Here is a 22,555-nt window from a genome sequence, read left to right as displayed (position 1 = left end):
AATTCATCGAAAAATAAAATCAAAAAATAAGATCAATTCTATATGATTTCAGTTCCATTCGGTTTCAGACGTGGAACCGAATAGACCCACGTTTCGTAAAACGACTTAAGACACCGGACACGTGGCACCACGAGACGATGCGCACGAGGTGAATTGTTCACGGAGCAGTGCCAGCACGGCAACGTCTCCCGTGGATCAAGTTTGACCGTCGCATTGTTCGATCCCCCTTCTCCGCCGTTCCTTCTTTCCCAAAAGATGTTGACCAAAGAATCTACGCGGCGAACTCTGCAATCCGAACCATTCCCATAATTAACCCACCACAACTCTCTGCCTCTATCAATAGAAATTAGAGTCGAAGGTAAAGCGAGGGTGGATTGTCGGAAGGCATACGATCCCTTCTTCCTCATCTCTCCTTCCCTAGCGAACTCCACCTTCCTTCCCAACAATTCAAGCGCGTTTCCTTTCGAGAGAAAAAAATTCGTTTTTTTTCTTGATTTTGGTTCTTCCCTTGGAATCGGGAATTGGTTCCGATGTCCGGTACTGCAGCTATTGCTTGCAGGAGAGTAGGGGCGGCGCTTCGATTGTCTAGGAGATCAGGGTGGTCGACGTCCACGGGCGGTGGCGCCCCTTTCGGTTGCTCGGCTCGGTCCATTTCTTCTTCGCAGCTCGGGAAGACCAATGGAAAGAGGGCTTTCCTCGTCGACACCTTGGCGTTGGTAAGATGAGACCGTTCGATCTGACGTGTCTGCATTTTGGATGATCTCAAGGTGTTCTTGGTTCTGGTAGGTCAGAGGGTTGGAGGCGCAAGGCATCCCCTCGAAGCATGCGGAGGCCATCACGTCCTCCATCACGGAGGTTTTGAATCATAGCCTGGAGAGCGTGGCCCAATCCTTTGTCTCCAAGGCGGAGATGCAGAAGGTTTGGATTTGGATCTCCCTGTCTGTTTGTCGATGCAGTAGTGGTGTTCTTGTTAACGTTGATCGTAACAATCTGTGTAGAGCGAGTTGATTCAAGACGCGAATCTCTCCAAGTTCAAGTCGGAAATACAAAGCTCCCAAGTATGGCATTCTTATCCTAATTTTGCTTTCTAAATAATCCTTTGGTTGTTCTTGAAAAAGGTTGTTTCTTCCCTCGTACAAGTGAATATGGTTTTAGGGATTTCATCTGGTTGACATTTTCTCTCTTTCGATTACTGGAGAAAAACTGCTACCTTTAGCAACATGCATGGATTGGATAGAATTCTGCATTGGCTAATAGACAGATGAGTTTGAGCTGATCATCTTTAACTTCGTCTGCCATATATTTATTTTTGTTTTGTGATTGAAAGTTGGGTGTCAGGCTGGTTTTTTTTGTGGTAAATATATTTTAATGGGAGCAGGAAAGGGTATCTAAATTTTCAGTCCTTAGTTGAAGTTGAATTCAGGGATAAAGCTAGGTCTATTTTAATAATTTCATGAAATTAGTTAACTCTTTTTATTATCCTTTGGATTTTAGTAACTAAGATGAGGGAGACGGAAAAAGGATTTAACACGGTCAAATCTGAAGTTAAGATGATCCTAGGCATATCACCTGTAAGTAGAACAATTTGCTCCGTCAGTGGCTTATGTCTAGCTTAGGGAGAATTGCAACAAAGTAAATTATAGTCATCAAAATTTAGAGTTTGGAGAAGGGTGTGAGGATTGCTAGTTAGAAGATAGCGTTTAGATACTTCCCCTTTGTGTTATATATAAGAGATGTTGGTGACACGAAGATCACAAAATAAATATAATGAGACCCTATAAGGCAAAAGGGTCCCTATTATTTAGATTTGCATGTTGCTGCTTTAAGTTCTTTTAAGATCTTTGCAGCTTTTGCTCCTGAGTATGCAGTTGATACTCAAAATGAAATATTAATTATCAAGTGACCCAGTAACACATTTTTGTGTGTTACAATCTGCTGCAACTCCTAAATTATCATACACTTCAATGTTGATCGTGACTTTTTCAAGAACTTGATCTTTCCTAGTAGATTTTTAACTTTTTTTTTCTTTTGGCATATACTACAGTATTTTGACTTTTGCAAGCTAGCTTAACTATGTTTTGATTAGTTATGACACCATAATATCTCCCTTTTCGTGTCTCTTTCTGTGCAAATTGCTTGGTACTTTACATGCACACAACTTGTTTAGGCAAACTGAAAACGTTTACTCTGGGTGCAGTCTTCTCATCCTTGATTAATACCCGAGCATATTATTATGTGAATAATAGATGACCCATGCTTGTGCAATATTCGTTGAAGTCAGTTTTCTGAAGTTCATATCAATCTGGATACAGGAGCATCATTTCTCTTCATTGCAACGCGAAACTGAAAAGCTTCATGCTGACATCGAAAAAATGCACAGTGAGCTCAGGTTTGACCCGCATTTGTCTCATGTCCCTTTTAATTTTGAAATAACAATGAATCTTGCAACTACTGACAAGGCTAAGCTTCACTGTTCTGCGGCAGGTATGAGATTGACAAAGTCACTGCAGGCCAACGCTTGGATCTAAACCTTGAAAGGGGGTAAGTTGCAAAATTCCAGGAGCTATTCTGTTTTTGTTTTTTGATTTGCATGTTGATTAATGAATTCATACGTTGAATATACTTCGGTTGGTAGAGACTTTGTTCAACGTTGTTTTTATTTGATGGAAATATGTTTTCTATTCGTTTGTTTTTTGGTGTGTACCAATCTGATTGATATGTAGTCAGCTTTCAGGAACTTGTCTTTAGAAATAACAGTCAATTTATCTTGAACTTAAAAGAGATCCACTTCTTCAATTCATATTGATCTACTTGTGCTTCTCTTCAACGTAGGCGCATCCGTGATGAACAAGCGAAGCAGAATGCTGAAACGACTCTCATCACTACCAAGCTTGACCGGGTATGACATAGAAAGTTACGTCGATGACATTTCCTTTACAGTGTAATTAATAAGACTAACGATAGGTTATGGGTCTTTTTCTACAGGAAATTCATGCATTGAGGGCCCAGTTGGAGGCAGCGAAATATGAGGTGATAAAATACTGCATCGGAACTGTTGTTTCCATATCTGCTGTTGGCCTTGCCGTTCTCCGCATTTTGATGTAAAGGCATTTCTTTTTTTCATCTGGCAAATGAGACCGGAAGAAATTTGTTTTTTCTATCAAAAAGTTGTAAAATTTGGTAGAACAAAAGGTTGTTAGTGTTCTTACAAATGGGGGATGAAAAATCAAACATATTGGATTGCTTCATCTGTAATTCTTATTCACAAAGAAATATTTAATTCATTTGTCTGTAGTTTATTTGATGTCACTCAAATACATACTCTTTTCAATATACAGTAGTGGGAAAAATTGCATCTTTTAAATGTGCGTTTGAGTGTGAGCTCCAATTTCTTATGTATGTAAATAATTAATTTATTGGTGATGTAGGTTAAGAGTTTAAATCCTCATCTAACAAATCTATCAAATCTCAGGTGGACCACTTGACAATATGAAATCTCATGCAATAAATGATTGTATCTATTTTATTAGATGATTCAAATACTCATATATATATATATATATATATATATATATATATATATATATATATATATATATATATATATATATATATATATATATATATATATATATATTCAAAGTTTACAAAGAATGATTATAAGCATAAAAATCATATTTATACTATTATGTAAAAGATTTTAATATCAAAATCTGAAATCAAATAACAATAAATCTAAATTTACGATGTGTATGTTTGTTAATAAAATGTTTATCTGATTTGTAAGTTATAAGATCCAAAAACTATAATGATGTCAATTTATAAGATGAATTAAACTTAACTTTTTCTCTCTTTTCTATCCTTCGTGAGGGAGAAAGGAAAGATGAGGAACGATATGTAATTTCTCAATTATATCTCTTATTCTCGTTTTCTCTTATCTATATATTTGTATATTCGTATTATTCACATTAAGTCTTTAGAATATATTTTTTCCTTTTATAGGCAAGCGTAGAAATCCTAGGTGTCATCTTTCATCAAGTTCATTTCCTAAAAAATTCTATTATAATTGAACTTTTTTTTTTATTGATCGATAACCATAATCAAAATTTATTTTTTTATATAATATATTTTATCTAATTATATAGAACTACATAATCTAATCTAATGTAAGGCTTTCTACTTTGCTGAGTCAGAAAAAAAAATAATAAAGGAAAAGAATCTCAAATGCAAGTGTTCCTTATTCCCATGTGCCATAGTATGGGCCACTTGAGCAACCGAGTTGGGATGTACAAAATGGGAACTCGATTACAAGATATCATGTCGGAATCAAATTTTATGGGCACAACGGACCACCCAATAATGGAACGACTAATGCCGCCAAAGTGATGGATGACATTTTATGGGCAATCTATCTATCTATCTATCTATCTATCTATCTTTTGAAGCCACAAAGAAGCTCAAGCTGGGCGAGCTTGGAAGCTACCAATTATTACAGGTCCATCTTCTACATGCTACGACGCCTTGGGAGTCACTACTAGCTCAAGGACCAGCTCACCAATTAATCTCATTGGATACGAAGATGAAGTGTCAATCGATAAATTCTAAAAATATATGCTAATTTAAGTTATTTTCATTAGACATGTTCCCAATTTTCTTGATTTTGATGAACTCGAATCATATGTCTTACTTGAAAAGCGGATTAGATTGAATCAAACTCTGATATCATCTGTCACGGACTTAGCTAGTTTTGTCTAAGTCGTGCGGCACCCTTGCATGTCCGTCCGCAAATGTCAGTCTCTCCGAAGCCTCCCATATCCCTTAGAACCCACAAAAGAGAGAACAGGATAGAGAAAATGCCTCACTCGGGATCCACAAGCTCTGAACAGTTACACAACAAAAGATAAAATAATCAATTACAGACCGAGATGCATATACCTAAGTGATTTTTAAGAAAAGATTTTTTTTTTTTTACGATATCATGCTCTTTAATTTTTATAATCTCATGAATACCTTTTATTTATAATCTCGAAATCAATTTTTTTTTAAATTTTATTTTTATAAAAATATAAATAAAAAAAGAAAGAAAGAAAAATAGACAATGACGATAGAAGAAAAAAAAGGGCATAAAAGGACAGAAGAAGACAGAAGTGATGATAATCAAAACGTCGATAGAAAAAAAAATATTTATGGGATTAAAAAAGAAAAATATTATTTGAAAAATATTATCTTACCTTATATCTTTTGCATCCATATATATATATATATATATGAGATGATACATAAATAATTCAAAATATATAATCGCATATTTTCGAGTGATAGGAAAGCTTGGGAGAATAATAACATGTCGGTGGTGCGAACCGTGTTATTTCCATCAGTGCCGTGTCAGTGATGCGACACTCGAACAGCGATGAGATCATTCTACGTGACGCCATGTGATGCATACATAGCATTCATTCATGTGGGGATGTACATAAAGATACCTATGTCCGCTATGCTGCCGTGACGGAGACGTGATATCGATGTACCATAACCGTGTCTCTTATGCGTCGTTGACATGAGCCACAGTGGAGCGAGTCGTGCTTGTTAGTTACCACGGGGCTTCACCTACGTGCGTCAGGCGTGCCATCTCGTACAGAGATGATAAGGCATCGTTGCAGTGGAAACGAGGATTCCTTGGCTGGCCGCCATCGTACGTGAGCATTAATTCTTGGGAACCCTCCTCTTGTCGCCTCTCTCTCTCTCTCTCTCTTCTCTTTCAGCTCATCTTCTATAATAGATCCCCCACTACACTTGATTTATTCCTCCACCGTCAGAGTCTTATCTCCCTCCATGCTTCCATTGACCAGCGGTTGAAGAAGACGCTCCGCCAAGGAGGAACAGAAGCAGAGGAGTGGAAATCAGGCGGCTGTGTGATGAAGATACTGTGTGATGTTTGCGGCAAAAAGGAGGCTCTGGTGTTCTGCTGCGCCGACGAGGCCGCCCTCTGTGACGCCTGCGACCGCCGGGTGCACTGCGCCAACAAGCTTTCCGGCAAGCACCGCCGCTTCTCCCTCGACTACCCTTCCGTCCACTCCAACCCCCTCTGCGACGTCTGTCAGGTACTCTCAGCAAGCACCGGAAGAAGCTATTCGAGTGGGTTTGAATCTTTACGGACAAAAGGATTTGGGTTTTGGGTTGTGTGATTTGCAGGAGAAGAGAGCGATTTTGTTTTGCCAAGAGGACCGAGCGATCCTCTGTACAGAGTGCGACGCCGCCATACATAGCACCAACCACCTCACCATGAAGCACAGCAGGTTCCTTCTCACTGGCGTCCGCTTCTCCTCCGCGCCTCTCTCGGCTCCCGACACAGAGGCGGCCGCGGCAGCCAACAGCAGGGACGGTGCGATCTGGAAGAGCAAGAAAGGCCAGGCCATGGTGGCGGACCCCACCGCCGCCGTGGTCCCAGGCAACCCTATCAAAACTGCTGCTTTTCCCTCAGCTAGCGCGTCTTTTAGCGCCACCAGCAGCGGCAATGCCAGTAGCATCTCGGAGTACCTCACCAAGACGTGCCCAGGCTGGCACGTCGAGGACCTTCTGGTTGAAGACACGGCCGCCGCCCCCGCCATGGATGGTTTCTTCGAGGTCTGCAACTACATGTTCAAAGATCCAATCTTTCTCAGATCTAATTACCATTTACCACAGTAATCTAACTTTTGTTACCGTATCGTCCAGGTGAATATGTCGCTTCCATGTTTGGACCTGCATGGCGGAGGGCTGGAAGACATCTGCGCGGCCCACGCGCCGCAGTTCCTTCCGCACTGTCCTCCGGCCGCTCATTACCAGCACTGGCTGGTGGACAAGGAGGTAGCAAGCAGCTTCCCACACAGAGATAAGTCCGGGAAGGAGCGGTGGAGCGACGACGCGTTCATGGTGCCTCAGATCTCCTCTGTTCCAACTCCCAACAAGAAACCAAGGAACTCTGTTTGGTACTACTGATTCCTGTTCATAGGCACCCTCTCCTTTCTTCCTCTCCTCTTTTGCCTTCAACATTTGGTTTTATTCCAAGAGATTGATTGGTGTGCTGCTAATGGTAATGTTGTACTGTCAATATGATGCTTGTCATTTTTTGTTGCTTAATCTCTCTCTGAGCACAAAAAAAGACGAGTTATTTAGCTTTAACTCTCAGTTGTTTTCCCTTTGTGCTTTTATCTGGTGTTTCCATTGTCCATACATATATAACAAGGAAGACGATCAATAATTAGAAGGAGATCCTAAGTGAAGATTTGTTGTTCGGATGAACTCTTAGTAGATTTATAGTATTTATTGACGACATCTCAACAGTTCACAATCGCAGAATGTAATGGGTTTACACAACAGAGGAAGTTCACGTTAAATCGGACATGCATGGAGAAGTAATGAGGACGGCACGTACGTGTTGTTCTTCTTCTCAGAGATCATTGCGAATGAACCGCCGGACTTCCGCGAACAGGGACTCTGCCCTGATCGGATCCAAGAGCTCGACGCTGTGGAACCCTCCTTCGTCCACCCGAGCCACCACGCTCGCTCCTTCCCTCTGCAGCATCCTTACAAACTGCCGCTGTCGATCCACCAGCGGATCCCCTTCGCAGCCCTTCACCAAGCACCTCGGCAGATGCCTCAGCTCCGGTGGAACTGCCACCACGGGGTTGCAGAACTCGTGGTCTCTTTCGGCGCCTTTCGGCAGCGCCAGGCGCCACAGCGTGTCGTTGGCCTGGAGCGGGAGAATGGGGTCGTCCTCCGATCTGATCTCCGATGGGGTCCTCTCCACCCCGCCGAAGTAAGGCTGGTTGAGGATTAACCCCAGCAGCCTCAGGGGCAGCAGCTCCAGGGCCGTAGCGAGAAGTCCGGCGTGGTACGCCATGTTCGCCCCGGAGCTGCTGCCCATGAGAAAGCATCGGGAGAAATCCCCATGGTGTACCAGCCACGGCTCTCCCGCTGCCGGATCTCGAGCTTGGGATTGGATCCACAGAACCGTCTCCACGGCGTCCTCGTACGCCGCAGGGAGGCGGTGCTCCGGGGCCAGGCGGTACTCAAGCGACACGACTAAAGCCGAAATCGCACCGGTCATGGCCTCGCATAAGCCGTGGTAGAAGGTGGAAGCAGCGCTGAAGACGACGAAGCCGCCGCCATGGAAGTAGATGACTATGGGGAGCTTCGTGGTATGATGGACGACGCTGGGGCGGTAAATCCGGAGCCATGTGTCGTGTGTGGGATTTAAAGGGACGTCCTTGGAGAGGACGGCGGCGTCCGGCCGGTCGTCTGAGGGCGCAGAGATCGGGACGAAGGGACGGGAGACGGATCCGTCAGGGTGTTCAACGATTTGGAGGAGAAGGCTAGTGCTCTTTGACGATGCGTTCTCCTCACTGCTCAAGTCCGCCATTCTCTCTCTCTCTCTCTCTTCCTCTTCTCTTCCTTCATAAAAGCTCCATGAAAGTACTCACCTTTCTCTCTCTCCCCCTCTTCCTCTCTTCTCTTCCTTCATAAAAGCTCCGTGAAAGTACTCACCTCTCTCTCTCTCCCCCTCTTCCTCTTCTCTTCCTTCATAAAAGCTCCATGAAAGTACTCACCTTGTGTATTGAATACGTTTGTGAAGATGGCATCAGACCAACAAAAAGTATACCTCGAAAGCAAAGCTCGAACAAACACTCGAAGACGACCTCATCATCTGTGTCATGTGATACCGACTGCTAACCGGCGTGAATTATATATGTACTTCTTTAATGGTTCCAAATCAACATCTGCAACGAAGGATGAGGCTGTCGCCATTGCGTATGTGCATTTGGCAACCACTTCGACGAGGCAGCACTGTTCATTTTCGGTGGTGTAATTGTGGTCGCCTTCGCTCAGCGTAAATATGGGCGTTTCGTATAGTTGGTTGTTGGAAGGTATTTACTTTCTCGCCCTTTTTGTTTTTGTTTTTCGAAACTATCCTTTGTTTTCGTTTTTCGGTATTTTCCTTTGTTTCGAATAATATTAAAAAATACCTTTTATCAGTTTCAATGCTATAATGCTATTGATTGATAGTATAATTGAGCCAAATAAAAACATTGTAACTATCTACGATTAATATGATGTTTTCAAAACTTACAAAAGAAATATCTCGTTACGGTTGATATGAATATTTTTTTATATTATTGGAAATAAGGGACATCATTTGGAAAATAAAAATAAAAATAGGATCATTTTTTTAGGGGTAAAAATAAAGAGAGGAGGTTTTGGCAATTTCTATTATATAAATTTATGTTAGATGTTTGTCAACACACAAATTGGATACGTCATTACGCACAATCTTGTCTAATTAATTAATGTCCATTTGATCTATTAATTGATGATAATGTTTGCCCTTTTGAAAACTAAGTCAATAAACTAAATTTTGGATGGATTTGATGAAAATTAACTCGAATTTCACTTGAGTTACGCTTGATCACATATTCAATATAAAAATATCTTATTTTTAAAAATTAATTACTCTAAATTCATGTAAAAAAAAGATAATAAACATATTAGCATATCACTATGGTAGTTTTGGAGAAGTTTTAGATAGGTGTAATTAAGAGTTCAAAAAGTTACATTTGATCATAAATTTAACAAAAAAATATTTTATTTAAAAAATTACCATAAATTCATAAAAAAAAAAGAAAAAAAATGATAATAAACATATTAGCATATAGTAGTTTTAGAGATGTTTAGATATATTTAGTAAAAATTAAAAAAAGATATACATAGATTACACTTGATCATAAATTCAACACAATAATATCAAATTTCAAAAATTAATAATCCTAAATTTATATAAATTCAGAAAAATAATAAATATATTAGAATCTCACTCTAGTAGTTTAAGAGAAGTTTAGATATATTTGTTGAAAATTTAAAGAATTACACTAGATCATAAATTTAGTCAAAAAGTATCATATTTTAAAAAAATAATGACTCTACATTCATATAAAAATTAGAAAATGATGCCAAACATATTATTATCATCTCATCTCATGTTAGTAGTTTAGAGAAGTTTGAATTGATTTGATAAAAATACAACGGGTTACATTTGATCATTGATTCAACTAAAAAAAAAATTTCTAAAAATTTATTCACCCTAAAATCACAAGAATTAAAAAATAATATTAAATATTTTAAAATTATATATAGCAATTTTAGAAGAAAAAAAAATATAAATTAATTAAATTGATGAAAAAAATTTGATTACACTCGACTTATACTCGTTCATAGATTTAATAAAATTCAATCCGATTCGAAACAATCAATATAAATTATTCTGTTTTTTATTAAGTAAAATGACCCAAATATCAAATGGGTTGGGAAAAATGAGATGCCACAGCCAATCACATGCTCGTTTCTTATGCCGAAGAGACATCCCTCAAGCGACGGCGACACCCCTGGATGTTCCCCTACGCACGCTGCAAGTAATCCTGCTCCACCGCGTGCCGCTCCTCGTCTCCTCGGGCTCCACCTTGGACGGCCCACTAACATCCGCGGGATACGGATGCTAAAACTTGCTCCGCGATCGCAGCCGAACCTTCATCGCACGGTCCCCGTGTAATGATGATCTGCCACGCGTCTTCCCCGAAATATCTTTCACTGTTGACACGTTTCGTTTCGTGGTCGACCGATTCCGGGCCGAATCGGATGCACGGAAGAAGAATCCGAACGGGTGGCCCTTCTCGAAACACGTAATCCGGGCCCCGCGAGGCTCGGGTAGCGGCAACCGAGGGAATGCGTTGACGTGGCTCGCCCGCCAGTAAGATGGGGGGAAACGGAAGATATTTTCTCGGGTGGCAGATTTGGTTGTGGCGGAGGAGCGGATTGCTGCGGCATCGCTTACCGCACGCACTAGAGAATGAGATGAGTGGTAAATAGGTCCTTTGGTTCCTCTTTTCCTTCTGGTCCTTCGTCGAAGAAGAGGGAGGTTTGGGTTGGTGGTGGAAAATGGGGGCGAGACAGGAGAGGGAAGGGAGAAGGGAAGAAGAGGAGGGGGCTGAAAGATTCTTGCCGAAGATGCCGGTGAGAGTGCTGCTCGTGGAAGGGGACGAATCCACCAGGCGGATCATCGCGGCCCTCCTTAGGAACTGTGGCTACAGAGGTTCGTTTCCTCTTTCATATGTAAATGGGATCCCTTTTTTCGCTTCTTCCACTGATCCTTTGATGCTTTGACGTGATCCCCATCATTAGTATGTCTGTTCTTACCAATTCAAGTGAAAAGATGGGGGAGTTTATGTTAGAAGAATCGATTATGTTTATTTATTTATTTGTTTATTTATTCTTGTGGTTGAGTCCGAAGTGTTTATTTTTCTCTCAATTGGCCTTTGGAATTTGGAAGTATATTAGGTTCAATTTTTTGCAATACGTTATGGTTTTAGAAACTTCATTTGGAATGATACTTTTTCTGAAATGGGTGGAATTGAGAAACCATTTGCTGACGGAAATGCTTTATTTACTTTTGCGGTCGTTCACTGGTGACGATAATTATATATGCTCAATTTTTTGTTCTTTTTTCAAACTTAAGTAAAATTGAATTGCTTATAGAGTTGATTTGTTGGACTCAACTGCAGAATTTCCACTTATGTGGTTGTATTGACATTGATCAGATGCAATAAAGACTTCTTAGAGGGGGAAAAGTTGATGTTTGTTCCGATGGACTCTCTGGGGAATTTTACATATCGAGACTCTGTTTGGATATGATTACTTGATGAATTGATTGGTGACCATGATAAATTTGTAGACTCTTGCTTTGCATTAATCCTTGAATTTTGTATTGCAGTTAGGGAGGGTTATTAAAGTAAGTTCAATGAAACCAAAAGTTTCATTGAAGAGGCACTGATATTTGGAAAAAGAAAAGAAAAGAAATGAATAGTTTGAAGTAGAAAGCTGAGTCATATTGGTTCATTTTATCTTCGGTTGCTAGATATCATGTGCTTAGTATATGTGAAAAATTGAGATTAGGTTTTCTAGAGTAATTAGGACCATGCCAATATAGGAGTTATATCGGATGTGTCACATTAAAGCATATAAATGCCTTGCAAATGTTTATTTTACAGATCCTTACATGACGTGGGTTCTTGGTTCTGCATTGTACATATATTTCAGCTGTGTGCTTAATCTTTCAGATTAACTAACTAATGTTTACTGCTTGCTTTAGTATTTTATGATGCAATAAGCCAGTAATCATATTTTTAAGGTTCTTCATTTTGTAGTTCCATTGGTAAAGTGTATTATGCTTTTCATTTTCAAGGTATATTAACATTTGAACGATTCACATTTTCTTAGAATTTCTTTGTTTGGAATTCACCAGTTGCTGCAACGTCAGATGGCTTAAAGGCATGGAACACGTTGAAGCAAAAACCCCAGACTATAGACCTTGTTTTGTCTGAAGTTGACTTGCCATCAATCTCTGGGTTTGGCCTTCTCACCATGATGATGGATCACAACACCTTCAAGAACATTCCTGTCATAAGTATGATGCAATTGATTTTTGACTTCCTACTTCTATTGTTCTTCAGAAGTTTTTCTTAGCAGTAATTTTTTTTGTCACAAATAAACACTTTCCTTTGATTCATCCAGTGATGTCTTCACATGATTCTACCAGCATGGTTTTCAAATGCATGTTGAAAGGTGCAGCTGACTTTCTTACCAAACCACTTCGCAAGAATGAGCTGAGGAATTTATGGCAGCATGTCTGGAGAAGGCAAATCGTAAGATTCATTTGCATCCTTAGTTATCATTATCTCCTCTAAATTAACGTGTGGCTTTAGTTTCATATTGGTCCTTATTTGAGCATATATTGATCTTTGCATAATTGCATTGTCTAAAAGGCAAGTGAACAGGATGACATTCATAAGATTCAAGTCAATTGTGATGCAAAGCATAAACTGACAGCTCAGTCTGGTAAAGAAGAACATTCTACCGAGAATTTAGGTATAATACAGGCAAATAAGGAGTGCAAGGAGCAAATGAGTGATGCTCAAGTAAGAAATCTTCATACTTTCTTAACTTTTAATGTCTATCATATATGATAAGATTTGCATTTGTTCTGGTGAGAACTTAAGCAGTCAGCAGCATCTATATAACTATACTTTTTGGAAAGATTCTTTTGTTATTATGAAATTATTAATCGAATTTTTTTCTACTTATTGCTTAATTATCAAAAATTAGATTGGAGATTTTGCAAGTAATTTTTTTTAACCTTGTATTTGTTTTGGTAGCTCAATGACTATTCAAGTTCAAAAGGAGATATTTTTTTATGAAAATCTCAGTTGCCATTTTGTTTCTTCGGATTTTGTTCTGTTTGTAAAGACTAGATTGCTCATATATTTTATAGAATAGTTTCCACTGATAAAATACATGCCATCATCTTAATGTATTTTTGCATGCTTCTGACAATGTTTTGACTGTTGATTCGAAAACTGGAGTTTTACATTCACACTGCACAATTTGGCACCTCTTATGCAGAGCTCTTGTACAAGCTCAGATGTGGAAGCTGAGAGTACTCAAATGGAGCTTAATCAACAAAAGCTACATGCACCAACAACTCTGGATGATGGAAAGAATATTCAATTTGATAATGCATCATTTGGTAAGAAAATGCAGCTAATGGTGTTATTTTTCCATGTTTATAGTTTCAAATTTCTTTTATGATATCTGGCGCTTTATGAACTGAGATAAACTGATCCTGTTAGAACATGTTTATGCACAGCATCCAATGAAAATATAGATGATACACAAAACGAATGCCTGGCCCCCAACAGTATCACCAATGCAACAAATGGCTGGCAATGTCACCGTGACATAACATCTAGGGATCTTGTTGATTTGATCCGGGTGATTGATAATCAACCACAGGGTGTATTTCAATCTGGAGACAGTACTACTGTTCAAAGTGGTTTTTCTAATATAGCAGTTCATGATGTTGGCTTTATGTGCAAGTCTAATCCCATACCTCATTTGGAGCTCGGTTTGAAAAGATTTGAAGGAATATTCCCTGAGAAACTAGAGTGTGATGGAGACAATACATGGAACCATTCAAGTTCATCGGCCTTCTCACTGTGAGTGTTTAATAATGCTTTTTTCACAACTTAATAATTTTTTGATGTTTGAATTAATAAATCATAACATTAACCAGAAAATTCCTGTGGTCTAATGTGAAAATACTCTCTTGTTCTGATCAGCTTTCTTTTACTTGTTCAGTTTTTTTTTTTCAATATCACTGGCATCAAGATTAGGTTTATGCATTGAGAGTTAATATCATATTCAAGTTGCTCTATTATCACCCTAGGTGCAATGCCTCTAATTGTGCAAACCAGGGTCTGCCGTACCGAGCCGTACTGCCCGGTATAGGCGGTACGTTCCGGTCCGACAGGTTGTCGGTACGTGGACCGATTGTTACCGGTCCGAGAGTACTGTAGCACTGCTATAGTGCTACAATACTCGGTATACCGTACCGTACCGGTACTGAGCCCAAATCGAAATACCGGTACGGTACGGTATTGCGAACCTTGGTGCAAACAACCTCTTTACATTACAGGGGTATGGCTGAATAGATTTGATCCTCCCCGATCCCAGCCTTGGAGGATTCATCATTCATAATGGCACCCTTTTAAGGATTAGGCTTTACTTTGAAGCAACAGGCACATGTTTATTTTCAAATAGTGCATTTGTAGGTTATATGAAGTGAAAGTTGTCATTCTTCCCCTGGTAATAAAACTTTTGAAGAATTATGTAGTTTATCTTACCAGGTTTGGTCAAGCTTACATGATTTTTGCATATAAGAAGCTTCATGATGTTAAAAAATTTGACATGGCATCTGATTGGTTGTATATGTTTAGTAGGACTTAGGAGATACTGTTGGGCTTATTAGCGGAACTCTTAAAGTTCTGAAGATGAAAAATTAAGTCAAACTTCCAGCATGCACCTCTTTCTTTTACATGAAAAAGAAGTTGAAGTAATTTAATCCCCAGGGATATGTTTAATGAAAGTTTTCAAGAGGGGCTTCAAAGAGCTTCATCCAAGTTATAAGAGCTGGAGAATAGTAGTACAATACTTCAAAGGCACAAGGGTTTCTAGAGTTTGTGCCAATAGAACAATAGTGTCCTGGTATGCATATGACTGACTTGAGGGCTATTGTCATCATTTAGTGTAGAAAAACAATTAAAGCTGATGCCATATTACTGCTCAATTTCTATAAAGGAAGGTGGATATTGAAACAAAATATTAGAATGTAGAATTTTTATTATGTGAAAGAAGGATTTTTCTCTCTCATTTGCAGCTGGATTTTATGGTCACTTTCTTTACTGGATATAAACTATATGGAAACAACCTCTTTGCTTTTAGAGCAAGGCTGCAGACATTAATTCTCCTATTTTAGCAAGAACTTTATTAATCTATTGGCGCTAAATTGAGATTATGGTGTCAGAAATTTCATTGAGAGAGGTTACTTCCTTTATACTAATTCATCATATCCCCTTTTTTCCTCTGTGACTGGATCCATTTTTTATTTTTATTTTTATTTTTGTTACTGCAACCCTTCTAAGTAGCATGTCTTGTTCAACAGTCCATGTTCTTTTCTGTATCAATAAAGAAGGGAATCAGGTGGACCATTCAAGCCGTTAATTTTACATCTTTGCTAATTAATGAACATTTTCTCCTCTGTTCTGTGAAAGTTGTGGAGGATCTTTCTCTACAAAATACTGGGTATCTTTTCTATAATTAAAGAAAGTTGGAATTCTTGTAGACATTTGCCTTCTTTTTCTATAGTTTTGTCAGAGAATCACTCGAACTATAATTCACTGCAGGTACAATAGCAGGACAGTACTGCCTCCGTTGTTGATACAACAGAATTCAGGATCCAGAAGCAGTGGTCAGAATTGCACTGAACCTCTATTAAACTACAAATATTCAAGTGAAAATATGGAAGAGACCAAATCTCCAGCTGTGGAACCTCCAGTTCAATGCATCCCCCTTCGAGTTATTCCATTGCCTCTTCCAGTTGGAAGCATGCCTCTATGTTCTGGGTATGATACAGCAACACAACACATGATCTATCAGCCATCAGGCCACCATTTTTGGAGTACCACTTCATCTTCATGGATGGAAGGGATTATACAGACAAACTCATTAAACCAACCGTGCCAAGGGATTCAAAACTTCATGCAAGGTGACCTTCCAGATGAGAATAATTCCAGAAGCTCATCTTATCATTCTGCACAAAATCAAGAAGAACACATGGAACTTGATGAACAGAGGCATGTTTCATCTGTGGCTGGTGAGAGTGTTGGTGGTATTGTCTGTAATGGTGAAGGAAGTCATCTCAACATCAGTGAATGTAGCAGTGTTCCCGATGGAACTACTGGATGCACTTCTACAACAAATACCTTGAGGCCCATGACAGTGAGGCTAACTGATCAGGGGAAATTGACTTGTGAAGGAACGAAGCCAATAAATTGTAGCATGAGCCAAAGAGAAATGGCTTTAAACAAATTTCGACAAAAGAGGAAAGACAGATGCTTCGAGAAAAAGGTACTCAATTATATTTTAGTGTTTTCAAAAATGTCTCGAAGTTACTGATCAAAATAATGAATGAAAACTTGTTAAGAGAAAAAGGAAGACTTAAATATGGTTTAATTTATTTAGAAAAACCCTATGATAGTCTCTGGCGATGTGCTATAGTGAGATTTAGAAGAGACAGATGAAGGTTAATATTACTATGATACTCTAGAGATATGTTATAGTGAGATTTATAAGAGGAAGATTTATGTTGATATTGTAAAGGATATGTATGATAGAGTAATCACTTGTGTTAGAACTCATGTCAGGACAACACTCCATTAGAACTAATGTTAGGACTACAATGTGTATATATTTTGAGTTTTCTATTAGCATGTGAGAACATCAAAGATCAGTTTTAAGTTTTTATGGTTTTGGCCTTCTAAATTTCACTTACATAGATAAATTTTAAATTAAGACTTAGATTGAGTACATTTTATGTAATTTTAGTAAATATCAAGAGAATAATTTTTTAGGTTATTGTTAAGTTGGGTGAACAAGAAATTATAACAAATAAAATTAATTATTTAACAAGATTAAAAAATTGATAAGTCAAAGTTGGCTGGTTAAAGTGGAGAGGATCATGGTTAGCACCAGATACTTTTTATATTAAGAGGAAAATGTTATATTCTTGAGATAAGAATGCTGTGTAGAACATAAGAACAGTAAAAAAATATTTTCATTTATAAACAACTATGTATTCATTCAATAGATCAATAGATGATAAAATGAGGGAGGACCTAGAGATACTATAGTTCATAGAGGTAAAATAATTAGTTCTAGTGATGCAATGAGAGATAGAAGAGATACAAGAGATACAAGAAGCTTTTACTAGAAGTTATCAATCTCCTTATTTAACTAAAATTATTATTTTATTCAAGACTCAATAGCGACAAAAGATCCATATAGTGACTTTGAACAGTCAAAACATTCCGGTCTCTGTTCCTATTGTTGTTATAGAACATATGTGATTTTTAGATGGAGACAAAGCAAATCAGATTGCAGTTTTTTGTTCATCTTCATTTGTAGACCATTGACTTCAATCTATTGATTCTGAGTTTGACAGGTTCGCTATCACAGCAGAAAGTTACTTGCAGAGCAGCGGCCTCGAGTGAAAGGGCAATTTGTTCGTCACGCTAAACTCTACCCTCGACCAACAACACTAGCAGCGGGTGGCCTTCTAAGTCCAAAATATTCCTCAGGATCTGACCAATGTTGCTGCACTAACATGATGTTGTTTCCATAACTCCTCTGTGTAAATTAGATGTCACATCCTATGTGCCTTTTCCCTTGTAAAACTCCTTGATATAACATCAAGGAGGTGGAATAGCTATTGACAAATTTCTTCTTGTGTTTTTCTTAATTTGTATACCTTGACATTGTTGGCATGATGTTTTAGTTGTCCTTCTTTCTCATCTGTTCCTTTTAGATCGTCAATTGTATGAGAGTTTATGCCCTTCTCCTATTTGCTCATCACTTCTATCCGTAGAAGAGGAAGCTATGTGTGGTACATGAATGCAGCTCTTGGCTCGCTTATGCTTGTAATGAATGGATTGCACAACCAGCAAAAGTTAATACATCTTACTCCATTGATTTATTCTCTCAGTGATCAGAGATATGTCACAAGTTAAATCATCATATCATCTCTTCGAGAGTAATAGAAGAGATTTCAGCATTAGAAGAAATTTAATTTTATTTGTCTAAGTATCAAAACTTTAAAATGAAGAGCATCTGATTAAGAAGTAGATGAAACAGAGAGGTCATATAGAAACACAATCAAAGTAGCTGAAACAGAGAGGAACCCCAAGAACAAAGAAAGAGATTAGAGAACATAAATCACACCAACCTAAAAGAACAATTAGCTCATTCTTTCCCAGTTTGATTTGACTCAATTCAACTCCAACCACCCTGAGGTGAATTTTAGTCAATTAGAAAAGCAGAAAATATAGCTTAAATAGGAAAATGAGACTCTCAACCACCAATAAGATGTAAACCAAATCCATTTAGAAGGCAAAGAAATTATGGTTTTTCCTTTAAGGAGAAAATATATGAAGATATAAAATTTTGGTTTAAACCTACATGATTAGAAAACAGAGTTTGGCAGCTACATTTAATAGAACATCAGATAACAAAAACCATGTCTTTCTGACAATGCAAGAGAACAAGACATGTATTTGCTGTCAGTGAACATCCTTCTCTTTTCCCTACAAGACATGCCACATTTTGGAACACATCTAAAGTTCACCAAAATGGAAAAAAAGAGAATGTATAGCAAGAATGGAGTAACACAAACAAGCACTACTACAGGATCATGATTTATTCTCAGTTGACAGTATCTTTGATGATATGTTACTGCAAGATAAGGTCAGGAATGACATTCCCTGAGAACAGTGCTGGGATTGGTTGCCACTTTGCCATCCCTCTGTAAGAAAAATATAACAATAAGATCATAGTTTGAATTTCAAAAGAACCACAGGTTTTGAATGGATACCGGCCTTGTAATGTGGTCGAGTTCTTGTACTCAGCCAAGGAGAGGTGAAGTGAAAATAGAGAAGGCGGCACGGCACGGGTGTGACAGGGGGATCAAAGAAAGAAAAACCGAAACCATGGTGAATCAAGAGCATCAAATCATGAAAGAGGACAGATAAAAAGGAAGAAAAAGGATGGAGGGGAAATCAAAAGAGAGAGAAATATATTGCCGGTGTATTAAACAGCATCAGTGTCTAATAAAAATTGTAGCATTTGTGGGAGCAGTTTTATGCTGGTGTTGTGTTAGCATCACAACAATACATTTCCTATAGAGATTCTTGGACACATATCATTACTCACATAACTCTTCACAATTCAATAACAAATACTTTGTAGCATTTATCTTGCAACAAAAACACATGCATCTTACTTCTTTGTTTGTTTCATCCAATAAGTAAATGCAAGGGCCTGTGGCCAATTCACATCTCTCCTAATTGTACCCACCTGCATTGCCAAGATTCTTGGCTTCCAGCAACAAAGCATGCATCTAATGCCCCTCACATCTTAATAATTATCTTGCGCATGAAAATTTCAAGATGGGATGTAGACCGCAGAATAACAAATTGATAAATGTAATGGAGCTCAACGAGATACCGCTAATTTCGAATACTGCTTCGTAAATGCCTAGAACCAATACAAGCATGCTGAATGATCACGCAAAATGGCTCAGAAGTGATTCTAAGAAGAACTCAAAGGAAGACTAGGATTTTGGTCCTGCCTTGTCATGCACCAATCTTCAATGTATTGTTTGCTCTTAGGATAAAAGCAAGTCACTTCTGGATTTCCAAGTATTTCGAGAATGCTTGTAGCCTCACCAAGAAGAAAAGCAGCCTCCCTCACTCGCTTTTCCCTCACTTCAACTGAGCTACAAATGCATTCCATGTAAATGACTCTTGGTATATTGGTGAGGCAAGCACAGAATATGTCAGAAATAATGGTCTGTAACCACAGAAATAACTTGTCATCCGTCCCGAATTTGCCGTCATACTCTTGCAAGATAGTACTGCTCACTCTGTACATAGAATTGGATGCTAAGACGTCTGCAGGCCACTCCAGCGGGCTCCTCCTATCTTCAGTACCATCTCTCATTTTTTGCTCAAAGCTGCTAACACATTCTCTGCTAATTTCTCCTAGCTTTTCGATGATCTTCTTACCACTCTTTTCCTCGGAGACTAACTCGTGGAGATCCTTGTCCAGCCACTTATCATACAGGTCTACTCCCAGCCAGAGGTTATCTCCTGCTTTCCTCATGTTATGCAGCCCTTTCGTGTCCAGATGCTCGTCAACGAGCCTGACATATCTGAGGCCTTCGTTCACTGCACACCGGAGTGACTTGACCAAATCAGGTTTGATGTAAGGAAGAGCGACCGCAACCGTAGTGAGGGTCACCAAAGGCAGCTCCCAACAATTAGGAGGTTCGTCGGTGACCAAGGAGGGAATGCTCCTACTGTCAAATTCACAAACACCTTGAAATCCTTGGGAGAAAGTAGCGTGGTTGCTGATCAACTGAATCAGATGAGCAGGTTGGTTCTTAGTGCCCTTCCGAATCCATCGTTCCGTGTCCTCACGTTCGCTCCTCATCATCAAGTTCACCAAATGCTTCTCCCCTTCCAGATGCAGCACAAAGTTGCTCAGATGTTCCAAACCTGAAGGAGTCCTGCTCGCACCACTGGCAGTGGACAAGGAACTCGGAATGGACACTAAGCCCCATCTCAGCGACCAACATTTGCAGCAGCGACGGATCCAGCTCGTGGGCAACACGGACGCCAACCGCACCACCTTGCAGATCACTACCACCACAATCTGAGCTCTAGTCAGCAAGACCAGGACGACATTCTTGAGCTCGTGTACCATCTTCCTGCTCCGATGGCTGCCGTCGACCAGGAACGTCGAGGAGGCATCTTGCTTCCACTCGATTAGCCTCTGGATCCAGTACCTTTCCACTCTGACCTCATCCCTACAGCTCCATCTCTGCTGGAAGGGCCCTCGGAAGCTGACGGCGTTAAACCATCTCCAAGCCGGGGCAATAGTGCCCACCACCACGGCGACCACCTGAGAGAAGAACACGACCGTGGTTGACCACTGGTAATCCGACGTCCCACTGCAGAAGCTCATGCCATGGGGGTCCTTGATTACGGACCTCATGGAGGCTTCGACGAGGATGAGGCAAGTGAGGAGGCCAAAGGCCCCCGAGGCGGTGCAGGTGGCGGTGCGGCCGAGCACGTACTGCGGGCTGGAAGTGTGCGCCATCAACCAGTAGCGCTTCACAGACTCTCTGAGCGAGTTGATGTCGAAATTGTGGCCGCCGTCGGGGTCGGAGGCCGAACCGAACTTGTCATCGAACTGCTCCTCGAGCAGCCGCTTCGTGGTCGGCACGGCGAGGGCGGAGGAGCAGAGAATTATCACAAGGGCGAGGGCGAGAACGAGGACGGCGAGATGCTCGGGGACGAAGGTGTAGATGACGCCGGTGGCGATCTGGATGGAGACGTTCGCGGCGACAGTGATGACCAGGATGGCAAGCGCGATGAGATCGGCCGCAGCGGAGGCGGCGTCGGGGGCGGAGGCGAGGGAGGGGAGCAGGTTGGCGGTGGCGGTGGCGACGAGGGCAGAGCCACTGAGCTTGGCGAGCTGGTCAGGGCGGGAGGGCATGGGGGAGGAGAGGTCGAGGGGGAGCTTTGTGGCGACGGAGAGGAGGGTGAGGGTGGTGGCGTTGAGGGAGAAGAGGAAAGAGGGGAACCAGAGCTGGCGGCGGCGGAAGGCGGAGATGGCGTCGCTGGCCATGGCCAGGGCGCAAGCGGCGGAGGCCGCGGCCGCGTAGAGTCCGACCCATGGGAGCGGCCCGCTGAAGCCGGACGCGTCCAGGGATTGGGCGCCCCCTTGCGCGCATCCGTGTCGATGCATTTAGAGCAACACGGCTTCTTCTCCGTTCACGTTCTTTGGCTAATCAAAGGTTTATTACATATGCTGCCCTTCCCTCATGGGTCGGTCATGTCGAGTATCTTCCGTGCTTATCTACACGTGGATTAATGAGGTATCTAATTAACAATGAACATAACTAACACAATAATTGGCGTCACAAATAATTATATTTATCATATGTGAATATAATATAATATAATATAATATAATATAATATAATATAATATAATAAAAACACATCCTCGTGATTCGTTAATTTCATTAACCCTTTTACTAAGGTTACAACCTCCTAACATAATTTATATATTTCCACTACTTTCACCAATTTATGGAATCATCGATTAAGGATAAACATGCAATAAAAAAATTGTCAAGAAATTAATTAAAAACTACTTATTAATGTAATTCAAGATATACATGTACGATTATTTTCTTTGAAAAAGAAACCTATTTATTCATTAAATGAATGTGATATTAGTGGACAATTTGACACGTACTTACTTCTTCACCCCACTGGGGAGAGGTCTAC

General features: G+C 40.0%; 5 protein-coding genes across 7 annotated transcripts; 3 read left to right on the top strand and 2 right to left on the bottom strand.

The window, feature by feature from the left end:
- The first annotated feature begins 277 nt into the window (after positions 1-277).
- On the top strand, positions 278-3,365 carry LOC135635803 (protein FMP32, mitochondrial-like). The gene is made up of 7 exons (XM_065147151.1): positions 278-716; positions 787-918; positions 999-1,058; positions 2,313-2,389; positions 2,485-2,541; positions 2,833-2,899; positions 2,986-3,365. The coding sequence occupies exons 1-7, from the start codon at positions 531-533 to the stop codon at positions 3,103-3,105; spliced, it is 699 nt and encodes a 232-aa protein (XP_065003223.1). The 5' UTR covers positions 278-530; the 3' UTR covers positions 3,106-3,365.
- A 2,550-nt stretch (positions 3,366-5,915) lies between these two features.
- LOC135637317 (B-box zinc finger protein 20-like) lies at positions 5,916-7,161 on the top strand. Of its 2 annotated transcripts, XM_065149989.1 has the most exons (3): positions 5,916-6,101; positions 6,193-6,624; positions 6,715-7,161. In XM_065149989.1, the coding sequence occupies exons 1-3, from the start codon at positions 5,916-5,918 to the stop codon at positions 6,976-6,978; spliced, it is 882 nt and encodes a 293-aa protein (XP_065006061.1). In that variant the 3' UTR covers positions 6,979-7,161. The 2 variants fall into 2 exon arrangements, with proteins under 2 accessions (XP_065006061.1, XP_065006060.1); XM_065149988.1 differs by having other exon boundaries at positions 5,932-6,624.
- On the bottom strand, positions 6,186-8,624 carry LOC103980641 (carboxylesterase 1). 2 transcript variants are annotated; one of them, XM_065149986.1, is made up of 3 exons: positions 7,415-8,624; positions 6,703-7,126; positions 6,186-6,632 (listed from the first exon to the last, which is right to left on the bottom strand). In XM_065149986.1, the coding sequence occupies exon 1, from the start codon at positions 8,399-8,401 to the stop codon at positions 7,430-7,432; it is 972 nt and encodes a 323-aa protein (XP_065006058.1). In that variant the 5' UTR covers positions 8,402-8,624; the 3' UTR covers positions 6,186-6,632; positions 6,703-7,126; positions 7,415-7,429. The 2 variants fall into 2 exon arrangements, with proteins under 2 accessions (XP_065006058.1, XP_065006059.1); XM_065149987.1 differs by having other exon boundaries at positions 6,703-7,063.
- Positions 8,625-10,878: 2,254 nt separating this feature from the next.
- Positions 10,879-17,993, top strand: LOC135637120 (two-component response regulator-like PRR95). The gene is made up of 8 exons (XM_065149547.1): positions 10,879-11,122; positions 12,332-12,493; positions 12,601-12,731; positions 12,852-13,004; positions 13,489-13,612; positions 13,733-14,081; positions 15,828-16,551; positions 17,645-17,993. The coding sequence occupies exons 1-8, from the start codon at positions 10,969-10,971 to the stop codon at positions 17,822-17,824; spliced, it is 1,977 nt and encodes a 658-aa protein (XP_065005619.1). The 5' UTR covers positions 10,879-10,968; the 3' UTR covers positions 17,825-17,993.
- Positions 17,994-19,399: 1,406 nt separating this feature from the next.
- Positions 19,400-22,076, bottom strand: LOC103981560 (uncharacterized). Its single transcript, XM_009398311.3, has one exon. The coding sequence runs from the start codon at positions 22,006-22,008 to the stop codon at positions 19,786-19,788; it is 2,223 nt and encodes a 740-aa protein (XP_009396586.2). The 5' UTR covers positions 22,009-22,076; the 3' UTR covers positions 19,400-19,785.
- Positions 22,077-22,555: the final 479 nt, after the last annotated feature.

This window comes from Musa acuminata, chromosome BXJ3-4, assembly GCF_036884655.1.
Source record: "Musa acuminata AAA Group cultivar baxijiao chromosome BXJ3-4, Cavendish_Baxijiao_AAA, whole genome shotgun sequence".
In the NCBI taxonomy this organism is placed as follows: Eukaryota; Viridiplantae; Streptophyta; class Magnoliopsida; order Zingiberales; family Musaceae; genus Musa; species Musa acuminata.
Note: the sequence above shows the minus strand (reverse complement) of the source record. Positions and strands in the feature narration are given on the sequence as shown.

Coding starts and splice junctions, on each gene's coding strand:
- LOC135637120 (XM_065149547.1), top strand. CDS start 10,969: ATGGGGGCGAGACAGGAGAGGGAAGGGAGAAGGGAAGAAGAGGAGGGG. Junction 12,494..12,600: donor CAAGAACATTCCTGTCATAA/GTATGATGCAAT, acceptor TGATTCATCCAG/TGATGTCTTCACATGATTCT. Junction 16,552..17,644: donor ACAGATGCTTCGAGAAAAAG/GTACTCAATTAT, acceptor TGAGTTTGACAG/GTTCGCTATCACAGCAGAAA.
- LOC103980641 (XM_065149986.1), bottom strand. CDS start 8,401: ATGGCGGACTTGAGCAGTGAGGAGAACGCATCGTCAAAGAGCACTAGC.
- LOC135635803 (XM_065147151.1), top strand. CDS start 531: ATGTCCGGTACTGCAGCTATTGCTTGCAGGAGAGTAGGGGCGGCGCTT. Junction 717..786: donor TCGTCGACACCTTGGCGTTG/GTAAGATGAGAC, acceptor TGGTTCTGGTAG/GTCAGAGGGTTGGAGGCGCA. Junction 2,390..2,484: donor AAAATGCACAGTGAGCTCAG/GTTTGACCCGCA, acceptor GTTCTGCGGCAG/GTATGAGATTGACAAAGTCA.
- LOC103981560 (XM_009398311.3), bottom strand. CDS start 22,008: ATGCATCGACACGGATGCGCGCAAGGGGGCGCCCAATCCCTGGACGCG.
- LOC135637317 (XM_065149988.1), top strand. CDS start 5,932: ATGTTTGCGGCAAAAAGGAGGCTCTGGTGTTCTGCTGCGCCGACGAGG. Junction 6,625..6,714: donor CCATGGATGGTTTCTTCGAG/GTCTGCAACTAC, acceptor CGTATCGTCCAG/GTGAATATGTCGCTTCCATG.